The sequence below is a fragment of the Salvelinus fontinalis genome, chromosome 17 (assembly GCF_029448725.1).
Source record: "Salvelinus fontinalis isolate EN_2023a chromosome 17, ASM2944872v1, whole genome shotgun sequence".
Taxonomy (NCBI): domain Eukaryota; kingdom Metazoa; phylum Chordata; class Actinopteri; order Salmoniformes; family Salmonidae; genus Salvelinus; species Salvelinus fontinalis.
In genome coordinates this window covers 40,816,122-40,836,746 of record NC_074681.1, presented here as the reverse complement: position 1 = coordinate 40,836,746, position 20,625 = coordinate 40,816,122, and the positions used below count along the sequence as shown (strand labels likewise).

At 42.1% G+C, this 20,625-nt stretch overlaps 1 protein-coding gene across 2 annotated transcripts in view; it reads left to right on the top strand.

Moving 5' to 3' along the window:
* Positions 1-20,625, top strand: part of LOC129814390 (TSC22 domain family protein 2-like) — a 44,776-nt gene that overhangs the window by 15,920 nt on the left and 8,231 nt on the right. Inside the window, exon 2 of one of the 2 annotated variants that reach the window (XM_055867489.1) lies at positions 12,926-12,991. The exons of the other annotated variant lie outside the window; for it this stretch is intronic. Within the exon in view, the coding sequence (XP_055723464.1) occupies positions 12,926-12,991 (66 nt within the window). The remainder of the gene's footprint in view (positions 1-12,925; positions 12,992-20,625) is intronic. 2 annotated transcript variants of the gene reach the window in all.

The window sequence follows — 20,625 nt, the reverse complement described above, 5'->3', positions numbered from 1 at the left end:
AAATACACGGTCCAATTTAATTCCACTAAATTGTGCAAATTGACAGATAAGCATGACTGGTAAATGTTATTTTCGCCGGCTAACAGATTAACTGCTAATATCCAGGAAGGATAGGCTAGTGGGTCGGTCCACCTCAACGCGCAAGTGGATTTCGACACCCACCATCTTAGATTGTTCAATAATTGTTTATTTTAGAAACGGATCAAATTACCGTTCTTGAAATATATTTTGATCTGAGAAATTAAGCTAATTGATTGCACCCAAATTGGTCATTATTTTTCATTTATAGGATTCATATAATATTCAATAAATATAGTACCTAGCAATGAGTGAGGAATCCAAAGAAATTGTCAAAAGCCTCCCACCCCAACAACGATTCTCAGGTCGCTATGTCTGACAAGAAGCATGGCACTGCAGTTCAGAGTATTGTAATGTATTCCCACTGAATTTAATGGTGTTTTTTTATATATATATATATTTTTTTTCCCTGTCCAGAGAAATTAGGCATTGAAGTTGCTAGGTCCAATCCTACATCCTGATATGACCAGTTTCTGACCACTAGATGGTGCTGTTCCAGGTAATTTTTTTATATACCCCCCTCAATGGCAAAGTTCCCCCAAAATACAAAATTACATATTGGTTTCCTTACCCTGTAAACAGTCTATGGACAAGATAGGACCGCAATCCATGTGCTGGTTTTGTTGTCCACTGTTTCATTTGTGGCACAAATCCAATGCAAGTCGATGGTACCCTACAGTATGTTGGCATTTTCACGCTTCATGTCCAAATCATCCTGAAGTATCACATTTATTGTGTAACTCAATGATGTTACTTCTAGATGTGGATATGACGCTCAAATGCTAATATAGGTACCATTGACTTGCATTGAATTTGTGCCACAAATGCAAAAAAGCTAGCATTTGAAACAGTGGCCAGGTAAACAACCAAAGCATAGGTTGGTGTTATACCTTGTCCATAAACTGCTTACATGTCATGGGAGGGGGAGAATTGATACTGTATAGTCATTGTTAGGATGGGATTGGCGTAGGATGGGGGAGGGTGAGTCTCTTGACAATCTCTTTGGATTCCTCATGTCTTATTGTTAGAAAACAGTTTGGTCCAAATCGTATGTTCGGTACTATATTTATTGAATATTGTAAGAATCCTATGAATTAAAATGGCCAATTTTTGGGTGCAATCAATGAATTGCTTAATTTCTCAGCGATCAAATTGTTTCAACAAAATGTTGTAGGAATGCTAATCTTATCGGTTTCTAACTACAGAAATGATTTCAGAACCATCTGAGATGGTGGTTGTTATGGCTTGCTGAAATGACATGGAACAACTCTAGTCTGACATAAGTTACAGATACTAAACCTTGACTGAAAACAGTCCTTTAGTGTAGATATGCAGTTTAGACTAACTTTTCACAGAATCTTAGTGCATATGTTAATCTGTACAGATTTGGTTGAGAGGTGTCACTCTCACACTTCCTTTTCATACGCTAAAACTTTCAGTTCCTGAGCTGAGCACTTGCCCTGGGTTGGCAAGCATGAGAGGAAATGGTAAAATGGCTTGACTCTGTTGGTAATTTCCATATACAGGTTTTATAGACAAATATAGACAAGGCATCGTATGCAGCAGCGCAGGCATTTTGTGTTCGTTCACATATGGCCTAGATACCTAGTTTAACCCTTTTTTTGTTTTACAAGCCTAACTTTTTTTATGTATTTATTTTTATTTCCCCTTTATTTAACCAGCTAGGCCAGTTGAGAACAACTTCTCATTAACAACTGCGACCTGGCCAAGATAAAGCAAAGCAGTGCGACCAACAACAACGCAGAGTTACACAGAAATGTAGGGTCAATAACACAATAGAAAAATCTATGTACAATGTGTGCAAATGTAGGGAGGTTAGGCGATAAATAGGCCATAGAGGTGAAATAATTACAATTTAGCATTAACACTGGAGTGATAGATGTGCAGATGATGTGCAAGTAGAGATACTGGGGTGCAAAAGGGTAAGTAATAATATGGGGATGAGGTAGTTGGGTGTGCTATTTACAGATTAGCTTTATAAGCTTTTTCAGAAAGTTGTTTAGTGTGTTTTTGCAGCACAGGCTTTTGCTGTTTGAAGGCTCTGGTTCTGCCCTTTGTTGATTCATGAGCCTAACATGCCTTTTTAAAAAGGTATTTAGTAGTGGGTTTGAAAGTATAGGCCTCTCAGTTTTGCCAATTCTAAGTTGCTGTGTTTAAAACGGCAATGATTCACGCCTTACAACAAAGTGACGGACTATCTTCTTTTAGCTGTTATGAGTGAAGCAAGCAGCCGCTTGTCCCAGGCTCGTGAGAATTAAAACTCTCTCTCCAAATGATTCAAGTGGGAGTCTCACGATAGGGCTGCTGCTATCAGGCAGCGAAGTGGTCTTTCCACCGTGCCGCCATTCTACAGATAAGGCCTCGTCAACGTGGTGTCAGACATCAGTCACTACACTATATCTGATATGTATTTTTTTCTCTCTCTTTCAATATCTGCCTGAAACATCGAAATTCGTCGTTGTCACCCACCGCCCCTTGTCCGGAATCAAAACCGCACTGGCTGTCGAGACCTGACTAACTTTGCGTCTGTTCCACCTCTGTGTCTTTCGTGCCAGCAGCCACTGGGAACGTCCTCTGTTGCAGTGTCTAGAGCCAGGCCCCTTGACTGATTGACCGGCATAGAGAGGCAAGGCAAATTGGCAGTGGTGACTGAGGTATTCCCGGAACTCTAGGAAGCCACAGAGTGAGTGGAGATCCACGGAGTCATATTTGATATAATGGTCCCAGATGAGTGTGTAGGGTAGCGATAGGCCTAGTACATAGCTCGTATCTCCCTTGGTAACATTCGGGACTATAACATCCAGGCCTAATCAGTTGTAGGTTTCCCATTCTCACAATCTAAATAGCAAATGTCATCAAAGGTGTTGGTAAAATTAGGTGTCTGACTTGTTGCTGTCGCAGTGACTACAACTGTTAATGCCTTACACAGAACCTAAACCGGGGGGGGGTAGTAGAAGTGAAAGAGTGATTGACACTGAAATGAGCCAGTAGGTGGACAAGGAGGTGGGGGAAGATGGGGATCCACTTTTTGAGTAGAACAGTCGTGTTAAGGGAAGTCTTATGTATTTCCTGTGTGTCTGTGTGACAACAATCGGCCTAGGGTATCCTGCTGTTTCCTGTTTTTCTCACCAGAGAGTGAGAAGAGGGGTACGATCACTGCCCTGACCATGGTTTCCGTTATGTAAATGACTGGACATTTTGAGAAATTTACTGGACCTGTATGCTTTGGTTGCGTAACTTGATATGGGTGTCTACCCACAGTGCTCAGAATAACAGAAATCACACGTAGATTATGGTAATTCATCGTAACAGTACATTGTAACTCGAGGATGCAACGACATGTGTCCTCACCGAATTACTATGCAGACTTTGAAGACGTTAGGTCACCTGTTCACATTTGACTTTTCCTCAGCCAACAAGACGATTAACGAACAGCAAAATCACTAGCCTATGTGTTATAGTTTATGTAGTGTCTAACCTATGTCAATCTACTATCCCCCATAGTAGAAAAGTTCACCTATACTATTGGTCAGTTGGTTGAGAAAAATGTCCTATTCCAAACAGACTCTGGGACAGTTGTGGGACAATGGATCCCAAATTCATACAGCCAGTATGCCTAGGCTACATATATTTAAAACATTTTTTAAAGCGATGACGCTGATGCAACAGATCAGAACCTTTAGCTTACAATTTTGATGCTTTACAAAAATATACATGTAAAAAATGTCAAAGATTTTACAGAGGTTCAGATAAGGAAATGAGTCAATTGAAGTGAATTCATTATGCTGTAATCTATGGATTTCACATTACTGGGAACTGGAATACGCTGTCGTACTCGTTGATCCAGAGCATCCCAAACATGTCTGAGTATGCAGGCCTTGGAAGAACTGGGACATTTTCAGCTTCCATGAAGCTGTGCATTATCATGCTGAAATATGAGGTAATGGCGGCAGATGAATAGCACAACAATGGGCATTAGGATCTTGTCACGGGATGTCTCTGCATTTAAATTGCCATCAATTAAAATGCAATTGTTTGTTTTTTGTAACTTATGCCTGCCCGTAACAGCCCCACCATGGGGTACTCTGTTCACAACATTGACATCAGCAAACCGCATGCCCTTACAACGTCATACATACTGTCTGCCATATACCCGATACAGTTGAAACAGGGATTCATCCATGAAGCGCACACTTCTCCAGCATGCCAGTGGCCATTGAAGGTGAGCATTTGCCCACTGAAGTTGGTTACGACACTGAACTGCAGTCAGGTCATGACCCTGGTGAGGAGGACAAACACGCAGATACGCTTCCCTGAGACGGTTTCTGTCAGTTTGTGCAGAAATTCTTTGGTTGTTCAAGCCCACAGTTGCATCAGCTGTCCGTGTGGCTGGTCTCAGACGATCCCGCAGGTGAAGAAGCGTGGAAGGCCTGGCCTGGAGTGTTTATTCGTGGTCTGCGGTTTTGGTTTGAAGTACTGCCAAATTCCCTAAAATGACATTGGAGGTGGTTTATAGTAGAGAAATAAAAATGTCATTCTCTGGCAACAGCTCTGGGGACATTCCTGTAAATGAGTAGCAATGTACAGGTAACTGACAAAATATAGGAAACAGTTAGGTAAATGATGGATACTAAGTATATTGAAAGCAGGTGCTTCCACACAGGTGTGACTCCTGAGTTAATTACGCAATTAACATCCCATCATGCAGAAGGCCATGAATAGAAATACCCAGTTGCCCTTTTATTTTTGCTACCACGGCTAGAAGAAGAGATCTCAGTGACTTAAAAAAGGAAGGTCTCAGGAGCATATGGGGTTGAAAGTGTGTGTGCGTGTCTGTCACCAGATCTCAACCGAGTTAAACACTTATGGGAGATTCTGGAGCGGTTCCTGGGACAGCGTTTTCCACCACCATCAGACAAACACCAAATGATGGAATTTCTCCAGACACTTGTAGAATCTTGCCTGTCTAGGCGCACTGACGCTGAAGGCATTAGCCTTCATGTACATCCATCCCCAGCCCCATCCAGCCCCATACATCCAGCCCCATACGCTTTACTTTGTTACCATTCAGCAGGCAGGGGGCTCTTTTGACTATAACAGGTGAACAGAATTAGCCCACCACCGGTAATCTTTTGCACTGCTTTGAACTCCCTTTAACTGTTTGTGTTTTAAGTCCCATCTGCCTTTTTTAATGCTATTCTAAAGAAAGGTGTATTGTTCTGCCTGTCCCCGTCTTTAGGTTCTTCCTCAGTCATCAACTCTGTTCCAGGTACAGAGGCCCTCCATTGTTTGGAGAGGAAGGCATGTCAGCGCTTCGCTGCCAATAATAGACTGGTTAAACAGTTCCTTCATGGGGAAGTATTGTTACTGTACGTCACAAAGGGCTATTTATGCACAGCATTTAGGTGAGCAGTGTTTAAGTGATCAGGTAACTGCCAAAATAATGGAAACACTTGAGTAAATGAGGAATACAAAGTACAGTTGAAGTCGGAAGTCTACATACGCCTTAGCCAAATACATAAACTCAGTTTTTCACAATTCCTGACATTTAATCCTACCAAAAATTCCTTGTCTTAGGTCAGTTAGGATAACCACTTTATTTTAAGTGACATGTCAGAATAATAGTAGAGAGAATGATTTATTTCAGCTTTTATTTCTTTCAGCACATTCCCAGTGGGTTAGAAGTTTACATACACTCAATTAGTATTTGGTAGCATTGCCTTGAAATTGTTTAACTTGGGTCAAACATTTCAGGTAGCCTTCCATAAGCTTCCCACAATAAATTGGGTGAATTTATGCCCATTCCTCCTGACAGAGCTGGTGTAACTGAGTCAGGTTTGTAGGCCTCCTTGCTCGCACACGCTTTTTCAGTTCTGCCCACAACTTTTCCATGGGTTTGAGATCAGGGCTTTGTGATGGCCACTCCAATACCTTGACTTTGTTGTTCTTAAGCCATTTTGCCACAACTTTGGAAGTATGCTTGGGGTCATTGTCCATTTGGAAGACTCATTTGCGACCAAGCTTTAACTTCCTGACTGATGTCTTGAGATGTTGCTTCAATATATCCACATAATTTTCCATCCTTATGATGCCATCTATTTTGTGAAGTGCACCAGTCCCTCCTGCAGCAAAGCACCCCCAAAACAGTTGCAAACCGTAGTCTGGCTTTTTTATGGCGGTTTTGGAGCAGTGGCTTCTCCTTGTTGAGTGGCTTTTCAGGTTACGTTGATATAGGACTAGTTTTACTGTGGATATAGATACTTTTGTACCTGTTTCCTCCAGCACCTTCACAAGGTTTTTTGCTGTTCTGAGATTGATTTGCACTTTTCGCACCAAAGTATGTTCATCTCTAGAGAACAGAACATGTCTCCTTCCTGAGCAGTATGAAGGCTATTGGTCCCATGGTGTTTATACTTGCGTACTGTTGTTTGTACAGATGAACGTGGTACCTTCAGGCGTTTGGAAATTGCTCCCAAGGATGAACCAGACTTGTGGAGGTCTACAATTTATTTCTTAGGTCTTGGTTGATTTATTTTGATTTTCCCATGATGTCAAGCAAAGAGGCACTGCGTTTGAAGGTAGGCCTTGAAATACATCCACAGGTACACCTCCAAATGACTCAAATGAGGTCAATTAGCCTATCAGAAGCAACTAAAGCCATGACATTTTCTGGAATTTTCCAAGCTGTTTAAAGGCACAGTAAACTTAGTGTATGTAAAGATGTCCTAACCGCCTTGACAAAACTATAGTTTGTTGACAAGAAATTTGTGGAGTGGTTGAAAAATTAGTTTTAATGACTCCAACCTAAGTGTATGCAAACTTCTGACTTCAACTGTAGTGTGTTTGTGTGGCTGTATGTAATGGGGGTGTCAGTGTAAGTACTGTATGTGTGTGTGCGCAGAGTCCAGTGCAAAATAAGTCCAATGCGGGTAGCCATTTGATTAGCTATTTAGCAGTCATGTTTTGCATTCTTATGGCTTGGGGGTAGAAGTTGTTCAGGGTGCTGTTGGGTCCAGTCTTGCAGCACTGGTACCGCTTGCTGTGCTGTAGCAGAGAGAACAGTCTATGGCTTGGGTGGCTGGAGTCTTCTAAAAAAATCATTTTGGGGGGCAGTCCACTGACACCGCCTGGTATAGAGGTCCTGGATGGCAGGGAGCTCGGTCCCAGTGATGTACTGGCCCATACTCGCTATCATCTGTAGCGCCTTGCGGTCAGATGCCCAGCAGTTGCAATACCAGGGCTCGACATAAAGGCGTGTCAATTTGTTTTTTAAGTTGGACAACCAGAATATAGATTTCAGTTGTTTGTATGGACAAGTAAACAATCACAATATCAAACAATTACTCTGATCAGGCAGGGCAGTGCATGGTTGACATTGAGTAAATTGCCTATATTCCTATTCCTATAGCCTATTTCAATACATTTTATATTTACATAAAGCAAGAGAACAATGTAGACCGAGCTAAGAGTCTCACCAAAGCAGTGCAAAATATCCCGTCAGAATAAAAAATCTATATAATATTTTTGAATGCAGGAATCTGGGCCTTTTTGTTGTTGTTGAGAATACTCTGGTGTCTTATTGTTATTAAAGTCCATATGTATTATTTGTGACCCAACACCTGGATTCGGTCCTATGTAGGAAAATTTGGAATTGTGTTTTTTTTTTTTACATTGGATAAAAGTAGAGACTGTAATCCGGAACAGCCTTCTTTCTGTGTTCTCTTTTTGGACTCGTTTCACTCATTTCAAAACTCTGTCAACTTCCATGACAACGACACTGTTTCTTCCCCACCATTGTCATCAGAAGACTCTACAATGTCTGGTTCAATGGAAATGTTTTTCCTAAATCGGGGATTTCCTCATTGTCTGATTTTTTAAATATTTTTGGGGGTCAGTCAGCATGGCACAATCATCCTCCAGAAAGTAGGCCATCACGTTTTGCCACTTAGCTTTGTCGATAGCGCTATTAACTTCAAGGCAGCAAGGTTGAGAACAGTAGCAAAACTGTCAGTTCTTCATATCTTTCCAAAAAAGACGTGGTAGACAGGATTATCCACACATACTTAGCAGCTCATGTTATAGACGGAAGCAAGCTACATGGCAGACCAATCCAAACTTATCTCTCGTCATGTCCAGCCCATTCATTCTCAGCCAATCATGGCTAGCGGGAAGGTTTCTGTATTTTTCTGTGGCTGAATCAACTTGGCTCATTAAAATATATATATATTTTTTTACAGATGGCTTACAAGTTTGTTATTAATGAAGCCAATGACTGATGTGGTAAACTCTTCAATGTTATCGGATAAATCCTGGAACATATTCCTATCTGTGCTAGCGAAACAGTCCTGTAGATTAGCATCCGCTTCACCGGACCACTTCCGTATTGAGCGTCACTGGTACTTCCTGTTTTGAGTTTTTGTTTGGAAGCAGGATGCAAAAGGGAGGGGGAGGGAGGGCCTTGTGTGCCTTCCTGTGTGTGGAGCAAAAGTGATATAGAGTTTTGTCGCCTCTAGTTGCACAGGTGAGAAGTTGGTTAAAATGAGGTAAACGGGCTTCCTTTTCCCTGCATTGAAATCACCAACCACGAGAAACGCCGCCTCTGGATGAGCATTTTCTTGTTTGCTTATGGCCTATACAGCTCTTTGATTGCGGTCTTAGTGCCAGCATCAGTTTGTGGTGGTAGACAGACAGCAACGCATGACTAACTTTTTCCCCCACTTGTCCTTTGGACCTTGTGTTGTTGAATGTCCGGATGGCAGTAGACAAGAAGGATATAATTCACATTGATGTTAATGATTCATTTCGAGAGTCATGATTATTGACTCTCTCTCTCTCTCTCTGACAAACAACCGAAGAGATCTCTAACAAACACAAACTACTAGGTCATCATTTGGGTCCACAACAAAGTCAATTGTCATGAAGACCCAAATGTCTTTAAATCAATCAAAGGGGCTCTTTCCTTTTCAAACCACTCTCGCCTTCAATGAATTAACATTAACGTGTTAGCTACCAAACTTGTTTGTTTTATGTACCGTCTTTTTAAGCACATGACCAAATGAGTTTCTCACTGGTGGGATAATAAAGTTAATCTGACTAGTTTAAAATCAAACAAGCAACATCGCTATTTATCTGAGAAGCCGGCTTCAATGATGATTGTTGACTAACTAGAAAATGGGAAGACAGCGTGCATGCAACCCTTCTCGCCTGTGTGTTCATTCAACCCCCCCCCATTTTTTAAAATTAAAAGCAGTGTATTGGTACTGACAAAGATCAGTACCAATACACGTTGTCAATAAAGTGGTGAATTGGGAGCTTTAACACGGTGCGCGCCTTGTTCTTTGTTAGCCCAGAACCTACAGTGCATTCGGAAAGTATTCAGACCCCTTGACTTTTTCCACATTTTGTTACGTTACAGCTTTATTCTAAAATGGATTAAATAATTCCCCCCACCCCCTCATCAATCCACACACAATACGCCATAATGACAAAGCAAAAACAGGGTTTTAGAAATATATGCATTATTAAAAAATGGTAATTGACTTCACATTTCCATAAGTATTCTGACCCTTAACTCAGTACTTTGAAGCACCTTTGGCAGCTATTACAGCCTCGAGTCTGATGCTGCAAGCTTGGCACACCTGTATTTGGGGAGTTTGTCCCATTCTTTTCTGCCTGTCCTCTCAAGCTCTGTCAGGTTGGATGGGAGCTTCGCTGCACAGCTATTTTCAGGTCTCTCCAGAGATCTTCGATCAGTTCAAGTCCAGGCTCTGGCTGGGCCACTCAAGGACATTGAGACTTGTCCTGAAGCCACTCCTGCTTTGTCTTGGCTGTGTGCTTAGGCTCGTTGTCCTGTTGGAAGGTGAATCTTCGACACAACCTGCTTCAGAGCCTTCAGGACTTCAGATTGTGTCGAAGATTCACCTTCCAACAGGACAACGACTCGAGTGTAGCCTTGTACTGTCATAGCTACAGTACAACAACATGGAATTCCTCTTAAAAACAGAGTAATCTGAATGATGACAAACTGAAATTAAGTACATAATCAACCCCATCTCTGGTCTAAGTGATAAGCACCACAACTGTGGAATATTTACCTTCATTTTCAGCAGAGGCCATTGGCAACTGATTCAAGAACGTAGACAAACCAAGCGAGTGGCCCATGAGATGGTGTAATGTCGTAGCGAAGGAGTGACTTCCGTTTGTCCACTCTACCATAAAGGCTGATTGGTGGAGTGCTGCAGAGATAGATGGGAGAATCTTCCAGAAGGACAACCATCTCCACAGAGGAACTCTGGTGCGCTCTGAGTGACCATCAGGTTCTTGGTCACCTCCCTGACCAAGGCCCCTCTCCCTCGATAGCTCTGTAAAGAATCTTGGTGGTTCCAAACTTCTATTTAAGAATGATGGAGGCCAATGTTCTTGGGGACCTTCAACGCTGCAGACATTTTTTGGTATCCTTCCCCAGATCTGTGCCTCGACACAATCCTGTCTCGGAGCTCTACAGACAATTAATTTGATCTAATGGCTAGGTTTTTGCTCTGACATGCACTGTCAACTGTGGGACCTTTTATATAGACACGAAGTCTGTTGCAACATTCTAAGGTCAGGAAAGTTGGAGCTAGCGTTTTGGGCAAGCTAGCTATTGTCAACTATTTCCTTAAGTAATAATACAATGATCTTTACAATAAAGTAAAGAGTTTAAAGTCTAGGCCGCTTCATTTGTCACACGTGACTGGCGTTTAGCATATATTTATGTAATTAAAAGTCAAATTAAAGTTTGGCTACATTTTTTACTTGCGCCTCATGTCAGCATCGGTTTGTACATTTTGCTGTAGACAATATACATATCACCTGTACTTTGACATGTAGGCTTTTTTTTAATGTATGTGCATGAAAAATTTATTTGAATATTATACTACCTCCTGATCCAATTATGATATGAGTAATTGTTTGATATTGTGATTTTTGTGATCTATACAGTACCAGTCAAATGTTTGGACACCTACTCATTCAAGTTTTTATTACATTTTTACTATTTTCTACATTGTAGAATAATAGTGAAAACATCAGAACTATGAAATAACACCTATGGAATCATGTAGTAACCAAGACAGTGTTAAACAAATCTAAATATATTTGAGATTCTGCAAAGTAGCCACCCTTTGTCTTGATGACAGCTTTGCACACTCTTGGCATTTTCTCAACCAGCTTCATGAGGTAGTCACCTGGAATACATTTCAATTAGCAGGTGTGCCTTAAATTAATTGGTGGAATTTCTTTCCTTAATGCATTTGAGCCAATCAGTTGGGGTGGTATACAGAAGATAGCCCTATTTGGTAAAAGACCAAGTCCATATTATGGCAAGAACAGCTCAAATAAGCAAAGAAATACGACAGTTCATTACTTTAAGACAAGAAGGTCAATCCGGAAAATTTCAAGAACTTTGAAAGTTTCTTCAATTGCAAAAACCATCAAGAGCTGTGATGAAATTGGCTCTCATGAGGACCACCACAGGAAATGAAGACAGAGTTACTTTTGCTGCAGAGGATAAGTACATTCGAATTACCAGCCTCAGAAATTGCGGCCCAAATAAATGCTTGAGTTCAAGTAAAAGACACATCTCAACATCAACTGTTCAGAGGAGACTGCGTGAATCAGGCCTTCATGGTTGAATTGCTGCGATGAAACCACTACTAAAGGACACCAATAATAATAAGAGATTTACTTGGGCCAGGAAACACGAGCAATGAACATTAGACCGGTGGAAATCAGTCCTTTGGTCAGGTGAGTCCAAATTTGAGATTTTTAATGAGTTGGACCACAGAGTGAAGGAAAAGCAGCCAAAGAGTGCTCAGCATATGAGGGAACTCCTTCAAGACTGTTGGAAAAGCATTCCAGGTTAAGCTGGTTGAGAGCATGCCAAGAGTGCAAAGCTGTCCTCAAGGAAAAGGGTGGCTACTTTGAAGAATCTAAAATATAAATACACGCCTATCTTAAGCTAAATATGGAGAACACAATTAAAAATACTTAGCAAACTTAATTTAGCCAACAAATGTTTTAACAGAATAAAACAAACACGTTTTGAATATTTAAAGAATTGGTTTAGATTAATAAATAGGCCTACAGTAATAATGATATACAATAATAATAATGTTGATAATAAAACAAATGATTCTAAATATGAAGAAAAAAAATCCATGCAATTTGTGCACAGCCTGCATTTGGCCGAACCACCGTTCTTATCACCGTCTTATCACAGTCTCTTACTTTCATTTGACCTCAATTTTTGCAATCAACAGTAGCTTGGGGGTGGGCCATTTCCCTTCTCCTCGTATGTCTCATCATTAAACAGTGTACTTGTGGCCTCGAAGGCCCCATAGTCAGGACAAAGGCGGTAATGTTAGCCATCTGAGCTCGCCCCCCCTATCAACAGCGGTTGGCAAAATATAATGTTCTTACTCTGTAGACCTCAACACTTACAAAAGATTTAAACTAGGAGTTAAATAAGTACAGTGTGTTTCACTCTACAGGCGCCTTGTTCTTTGAAACTCCCCCAAAGTGATTTTTATTTTTTTAAAGTTTGAATATTTGTGAATTGCGTACTGTTCTGTTTGCTACCTTGAACTCAATTTAGTGAAAGGCTTTTAGGCATACATTAGCCTCTATCCTCCTAACTAGTTAGCTTTGCACACAGGGTATTCTACCTCCAAGACATTTTGCAATACGAGCCTTGCTTTCTCTTGTCTGTCTTCTCTGATTCATTCCCTCACTCTCTCCTTTTTTTTTTTTTCTCTCTCCCTGTTTTCTCTGACTTTTGTTGGCACAGGAACCCCTCCATTGCGTTCTACCAGGCCTTCCAGTCTGGCAGCAGGCTGTGGGCCCACAGTGATAGGTACTGGACTGGATGGGACAGGCCTGCGTGTGTGTGTGTGTTTTATGGTGCAGTGCGTTTGCAGCTCAGCAGCAGTAGTGAGCTTTCCTTTGTGGATGTGCATGGCTGGAAACGGAGCATGGCAGCGGCAATGTGTTGGCCAGCCAAACCTCTCACACTCAGCCAACAGGCCTACATTAATAGCTGCCTTCTCAGTAACACGAAGGCCCACTAAAGCCCATAAACAAACAGTTGTTCCCTGAACCTCCCCTCAACTGACTCACGCTGGTCAGTGTATGACACTGAACAGAGGAGTGGCTATAAAGGGCAAGCCACTTTTAGTCATAATATGAAGTCATCAATAGGAATAATCGGATGATTTAAATAGAACATGCCAAATCCAATACCTTTCCCGAACACTCCCACTTACAAAGCAGATGATTTGTCAATCTATCATGACCTCTCACCTACCCCTTTCTGAGTGCTAGATGGAGTGTGCATTCAGGAGGCAGGACATTCTTGAGAAGCCTCTATATACAAATGAAAAGGGAACCATATAGAACTATATCTGACAGGAGAGCACCAGACGGGAAATGAAAGCGCGTTGTTAAAGCGACGCTCAGCTGACAGACGCCACGGAGGAGAACTGTACACACAGGCAGTCATTTCATACACCCAACCACCTCCAGCCATTACGCTGTGTGCCTGAAACCCACTCACACTAAAGCATTGATTGATTGACTGACTGACTGACTTAGAAAGCACTCAGTCAGTGCTCTCTAACTGGGACGCTGTAGTAACATCATGTACTTCTGCCTGGAATAGTACATGCCGATTTCAGTTGTGCTGTGTTGTTTGGAGACTTTACTATTACTGCAAGCACCTGGAATGTACTGCATGTCTCTAGTTGGTTTCCATCACCAGCACCACCGCGGGATGGCAGGGATCGTTGCGCTTCACTTCCTGTTTTAGAGGTGCTGTATGTAGGGCGTTCCGTGGGTACACACTTCCACGAGGGCTTGTTTCCATGGCAGAAATGCAAACAGGCCAGGCTTGTATTTCATGTCATTTCATTATTCGACCTCATTTGGTAACCAATTGGGTTCTCGCAACATGATACCATAGAGATTGTTCTGATGTCTCTCAGCATCATGCCACACTGTTTTCCCCTGATGTTTTGCTCTGTAAAAACGAGATGGATTGCCAAATAGCCAGTTTTCTCGCATGAAGAAATGCGTGTGTGTTTGTGTATCCTTTCGCATTCTGTCAATTTCCTTCTAGTTACGAAATTAATCTTTTTTTCTTTTTTTTTTTTTACCTTTATTTAACTAGGCAAGTCAGTGAAGAACAAATTCTTATTTTCAATGACGGCCTAGGAACAGTGGGTTAACTGCCTGTTCAGGGGCAGAACGACAGATTTGTACCTTGTCAGCTCGGGGATTTGAACTTGCAACCTTCCGGTTACTAGTCCAACGCTCTAACCACTAGGCTACGCTGCCGCCTTGTAGTCATGCTTGTAGTCACGCGTGTTTGTGAAATGTCTTTCACGGTAAGAAGCAGGTAGGTACATTCAAAGGTGTCACGGTAGTTAAGCCCACCTGCAGATACTGACCATGTGGACTGGCCTCGCTTGTGAGTTGTTTTTATCATATGCCAAGCTGAGCCAGAGGCCCCAACTGGGCTTCCCTCTCACTGAAGTTACTGATCCCAGGGATAGCATGAGGCAACAGTGGCCAGGGGCAAGGTATTCCTACTCAGTTGCTCCCGCCTCGGTCCCTGTCAATGTAGGAGCACTTTGTGACTGTCCACTCTTTGGTGGCTAATGCATCTTTCGATTCGCATTCTTCTCTTGAACCCTTGAGGTTCGGGAATTGTCTCGGTCATGCTGTTTGTAACAACAAACCCTAATTCTAGCTCCATTTAAGCTCGGTCCAGTGAATTGTACAAGGTAAACTTTATAGAGTTTACCTTGTACAAAAATGGACGAGAGCAGCTTTTTGTTTGATCTCAGCCCAACCCTAAGGCCCTTGGGCTCTGACGAACAGAGGCGGTTTTACACTGTTTACCTTCACCCAGGTAGAGCCGGAGAAGTACCTTTTATACTATGTACTGTACGTGATTGAAGTCCGAAGCTTTAGCAAAGAGTTAGGCCTACGTGGCTTTAACGAGAAGTCAGTGGCTTTAACTAGAAACGAGTGGCTAAGAGAAGATCCCATGTTCAAAGGGGCTTGGGAGAACTGGAGCTTGTTACACCACCTGGTCACACATTGTTTTGTCTTCAACCCCAAAAAATCACAACTCTCAGGAGTAATTTAGTTTGTTTGACAATTTGCGTAGGACTTTTAGACACTCATGCTGCCATTCTGGCTTTGGTAGCTAGTTCTGTTATTTTTCTTGGTCTGTTGAGGAGTGCAATGGTTATGCAATTGGTAGGATTTCACCCCCCACAATTCTTAAAGTAGCTTAATTTGAGTGGGCAGTGGGTACTGCCCAGACTGATCTATGATCAGCTGGTTTGTGGCAGCTCTTACCTGTGCTGAATACCACCTGTTCTGGTCCAGCACCAGCTACCACCCCCCCCCCCCCCCCCCCCCCCCCCCCCCTCCCCACATGTCCTTTACACTAAATAGCACAGTCTCTTCTATTTACTGTGCCTATTGGCCAGAACTGACCGAGGTGTCACTGTCCTCACCGTCACACGTCTAGTGTAAATTCAACTCTGCCACACCCGTGTAGTTAGACTCTACCATCCTCCCCAAAATTGGTGGGGGTTCCACCATAGCCCTGCCAGTGGCTGGCTTTATCCAAACTCCTCTTTATCGAACATGGGAAAAACTACTCTAATGTACTCCATTCCATATTCTCCTGTAAACCAGGCCTGTGTTCTCTCGTGTTGGTCTTTTTCAAGCCGTCTTTAATTCAAATGAATAAACACACTCCACTTCAGTCTGCCCCAGTGTCTGAATCCAGGAACGCTGGTATTAAAGGATTACGCCCAGTTAGGCAGTTTAGTGTACAGTAGCTCGCTAGAGAGCCCAATGTTTATTACAGGTTGTTTTTTTTCATATTATTAATGCACTACTAGCCTAGTTGTCTAAGATTTTCTTGTCATTAAAGTGCAATAGGACCAGTGACAAGTGTTTTGGTTTAGGAAAATGACTAAGCCTACTTCAAATGATTAGGCTAGTCCATGATTGCGTTCATGCATTTGATTGAATCATTTGAACTGATTTATTGTTTTGGTCTCATACTGGCACAGGACCAGTCTGGAGGTATTTGGGCTTGGGGCCCACCACAAGATCTGTGCTTTTACAGAGGGAGAGCGCCGTCGGGTCAGACCCATTGGAAACCCACAGCAGGCAGGAAACCTATAAGAGGGACTGTGTGCACGCTAGGAACTGACCTAATTGAAACAAATTTGGGAAGTGTAGGGTGAAGTTTGTTTTTCGCCTCTAAGGTTTTTCTGGCATACATAACTCTTTGGCTGTTAGGATCTATTACTATTTGAAATCTTTCGAGTATTTTGAGCGTTTGCTTTAGCCTGCCTGAAGGGCCATGTGGTGGGGGAGGGAGGGGGGGGGGGGGTTATACTTTCAAGACTTCAATTGCAACAGGCAAGCTCAATCAACCACAGATATAGTATTTTATAAAATATTTTAAGTAGTATTTGAATCCAGGTCTGGTGTAGTGAGTGTGCGCTGAGCTTGCCTCTTGCTTGTGTGTACATTGTGTTTTTATATGTTTTGGGGAAGTGTGCCTACTGCCTCCTTGCATGTGAGACGTTTTGTCTTACTCAGCCTTCGTTATCCATCGTCCTCTTGTCAGCGAGACCAAAGTGGAGGTTTGTGGTACAAAAAGTCGCTGTACTGGCTGAAGGGCTGGCAGAACATTCCTCCCGGGAGCAGCCCGATGATGGGAATCTGCCTGTGCGTCCGCTCCTCTTGGACAAGTACATTTGGATGGTGAAAGAACACCATGTCTGGTGCTGCGCCGTGTTCATCAACCCTTATTTTTGAGGGAACCTCTGAGCGCGTGTGTGCGCATTAGAGCCTGAGACGTCAAAAAGAAGCAGCTGGTCCTGCACATCCTTCTGAAAGTGTTAATCATGACATGGTGCAGTTTAGTTGACACACTGATTGGAATGACCATTAGAATGGCACCAGATGTCAACCCATGCAGTCAGTCTTTGCTGATAAAGGTAACCACACCCATATCGGGTGGTGAATACACATACACTTAGGTTGGAGTCAGTAAAACTCGTTTTTCAACCACTCCACACATTTCTTGTTAACAAACTATAGTTTTGGCGAGTCGGTTAGGACATCTTCTTTGCATGACAAGTCATTTTTCCAACAATTGTTTACAGACAGATTATTTCACTTATATTCACTGTATCACAGTTCCAGTGGGTCAGAAGTTTACATACACGAAGTTGACACAGCCTTTAAACAGCTTGGAAAATTCCAGAAACTAATGTCCTGGCTTTAGAAGCTTCTGATAGGCTAATTGACATAATTTGAGTCAATTGGAGGTGTACCTGTGGATGTATTTCAAGGCCTACCTTCAAACTCAGTGCCTCTTCACTTGACATGATGGGAAAATCAAAAGAAATCAGCCAAGACCTCAGAAAAAGAATTGTAGACCTCCACAAGTCTGGTTCATCCTTGGGAGCAATTTCCAAAAGCCTGAAGGTACCACGTTCATCTGTACAAACAATAGTATGCAAGTATAAACACCATGGGACCACGCAGCCATCATACCGCTCAGGAAGGAGACGCGTTCTGTCTCCTAGAGATGAACGTACTTTGGTGTGAAAGTGCAAATCTATCCCAGAACCACAGCAAAAGACCTTGTGAAGATGCTGGAGGAAACGGGTACAGAATTATCTATATCCACAGTAAAACGAGTCCTATATCGACATAACCTGAAAGGCCACTCAGCAAGGAAGAAGCCACTCCTCCAAAACCGCCATAAAAAAGCCAGACTATGGTTTGCAACTGCACATGGGGACAAAGATCGTACTTTTTGGAGAAATGTCTTCTGGTCTGATGAAATAGAACTGTTTGGCCATAATGACCATCGTTATGTTTGGAGGAAAAAGGGGCAGCAAAATTGTGGATATATTGAAGTAGCATCTCAAGACATCAGTCAGGAACTTAAGCTTGGTTGCAAATGGGTCTTCCAAATGGACAATGACCCCAAGCATACTTCCAAAGTTGAGGCGAAATGGCTTAAGGACAACAAAGTCAAGGTATTGGAGAGGCCATCACAAAGCCCTGACCTCAATCCTATAGACAATGTGTGGGCAGAACTGAAAAAGCGTGTGCGAGCAAGGAGGCCTACAAACCTGACTGTTACACCAGCTCTGTCAGGAGGAATGGGCCAAAATTCACCCAACTTATTGTGGGAAGCTTGTGGAAGGCTACCTGAAACGTTTGACCCAAGTAAAACAATTTAAAGGCAATGTTACCAAATACTAATTGAGGTAATGTGATCTTCTGACCCACTGGGAATGTGATGAAAGAAATAAAAGCTGAAATAAATCATTCTCTCTCCTATTATTCTGACATTTCACATTCTTAAAATAAAGTGGTCATCCTAACTGACCTAAAACAGGGATTTTTTTACAAGGATTAAATGTCAGGAATTGTGAAACTGAGTTTTTAAATGTATTTGGTAAAGGTGTATGTAAACTTCCGACTTCAACTGTATGCATGTCATCTGTAAAATGTTTTTCAGATGATTTAATTGGCTATGGTAAGAAGGAAGATTTGATAGCAGATCTGAAAGTTCTAGCCTTTATGTATAACAGGTTGTGAGCCTGGAGCATCAAGTGAACAGCTTGGAAGGTAATAATGGTTACGTAAACACCATATGATATACACTGAGCATACAAAACATTAGGATCACCTGCTCTTTCCGTGGCTTAGACAGAATACAGGTGAAAGCTATGATCCTTTATTGATGTCACTTGTTAAATCCACTTCAATCAGTGTAGATGGTGGGGAGACCGGTTAAAGGGTTTTTAAGACGATTGCGGCATGGATTGTGTGTGCGCCATTCAGAGGGTGAATGGGCAAGACAAGAAATGCAAGTGCCTTTTTAAACGAGGTGTCGTGTAGGTGCCTGGCACACTGGTTTGAGTGTGTCAAGAACTGCAACGCTGCTGTTTTTTTTAAACTTTCAATAGTTTCCTGTGTATCAAGAATGGTTCACCACCCAAAGGACATCCAGACAACTTGACACAACTGTGGAAAGCATTGGCGTCAACATGGGCCCACTGGAGTCCATGCTACGATGAATTGAGGCTGTTCGGAGGGCAAAGGGGGGTGCAACTTAATGTTGGGAAGGTGTTCCTAATATTTTGTACAGAGTGTAGAATCACAATGTCATGAAACTACACAAATCCTTTGGGTATGGGGATTGGTGCCACTTCCCTAACCTTTTTTATTTCAACCAGCATTTTAGTGCATAGTCAGCCTAACCTGCTCAAATGCACACAAGCAATACATGTTACCGGTCCTGAAAAGCAAGGTGATGATTGCACACCCATTCCGTTTTACTACTTCCCCTACTTTGTTGAGTCATCCGCACTTGGATAAATGCCGTTGACCCCGGTCATAAACCACCGTTCTATTGCAATTTTATCCACGATGTGGCGTGATAACTGTTGCGCATCTAGGTGAACTTTGACTTTGTTTCTATTTGATTGACATGATTTTAAATATCTGAATACATTTGCAATCTCCCTGCACGCGCATCAAAGCGACCGCGGAAGGTATGAAATGTATCCCTGGCCTACTTGTCAACCCATGTCTTCCTGATGTCCAGTTTGTAATGCATGTCTTCTTCTTGACGTGCAAGGTTTTATTTTTCCCTATGTAGCCTATTGATACCGAAGCCCTTCAGTGCTCTTGTGGTGTACTCGTGGAGTACTCTCTCGACCATGCGTTACACTATCCTACAAACTACTTTGCTGTCCTGGTTCTTCTCTTAGTTATTCAGTATCATTGGTCCATTACAGAGAACAACACGGGTAAGTGTATTGCTCGTTTCAATAGTGGAGTGTTGGTTTTGATGACGGGGTCTAGTTGTCGTTGGATTTATGTTCCTAAAATTAGGTTAAAAGTAGTCTCAATGGGATGTTTTGGAATACGTTTTGTGCACACGTTCAATAAATGTACACTACATTTCCTGAATCTATTCAAAATGTATTTGTCACACTTGCCAAATACAACCAACGTAGACTTTACAATGAAATGCGTATTTACAAGCTCTTTCTCAACCATGCAGAGTAAAAAATAAGAATAGAAAAACATGAGGAATAAACACAATAATGAAGCAACAGTGCCTTCGGAAAGTATTCAGACAGCCTTATTCTAAAATTATTTAAATTGTATTTTTTCTTAATCTACCAACAATAACCCATAATGACAAAGCAAAATAATGTTTTAGAAATTTTTGCTATTTTATAAAAAAGTGATATCACATTTACCTAAGTATTGAGACGCCTTACTCAGTACTTTGGTGAAGCACCTTTGGCAGCGATTACGTCATCAAGTCTTCCTGGGTATGACGCTACAAGCTTGGCACATGTTTTTGGGGGGGATTTCATCATTCTTCTCTGCAGAGCCTCAAGCTCTGTCAGGTTGGAT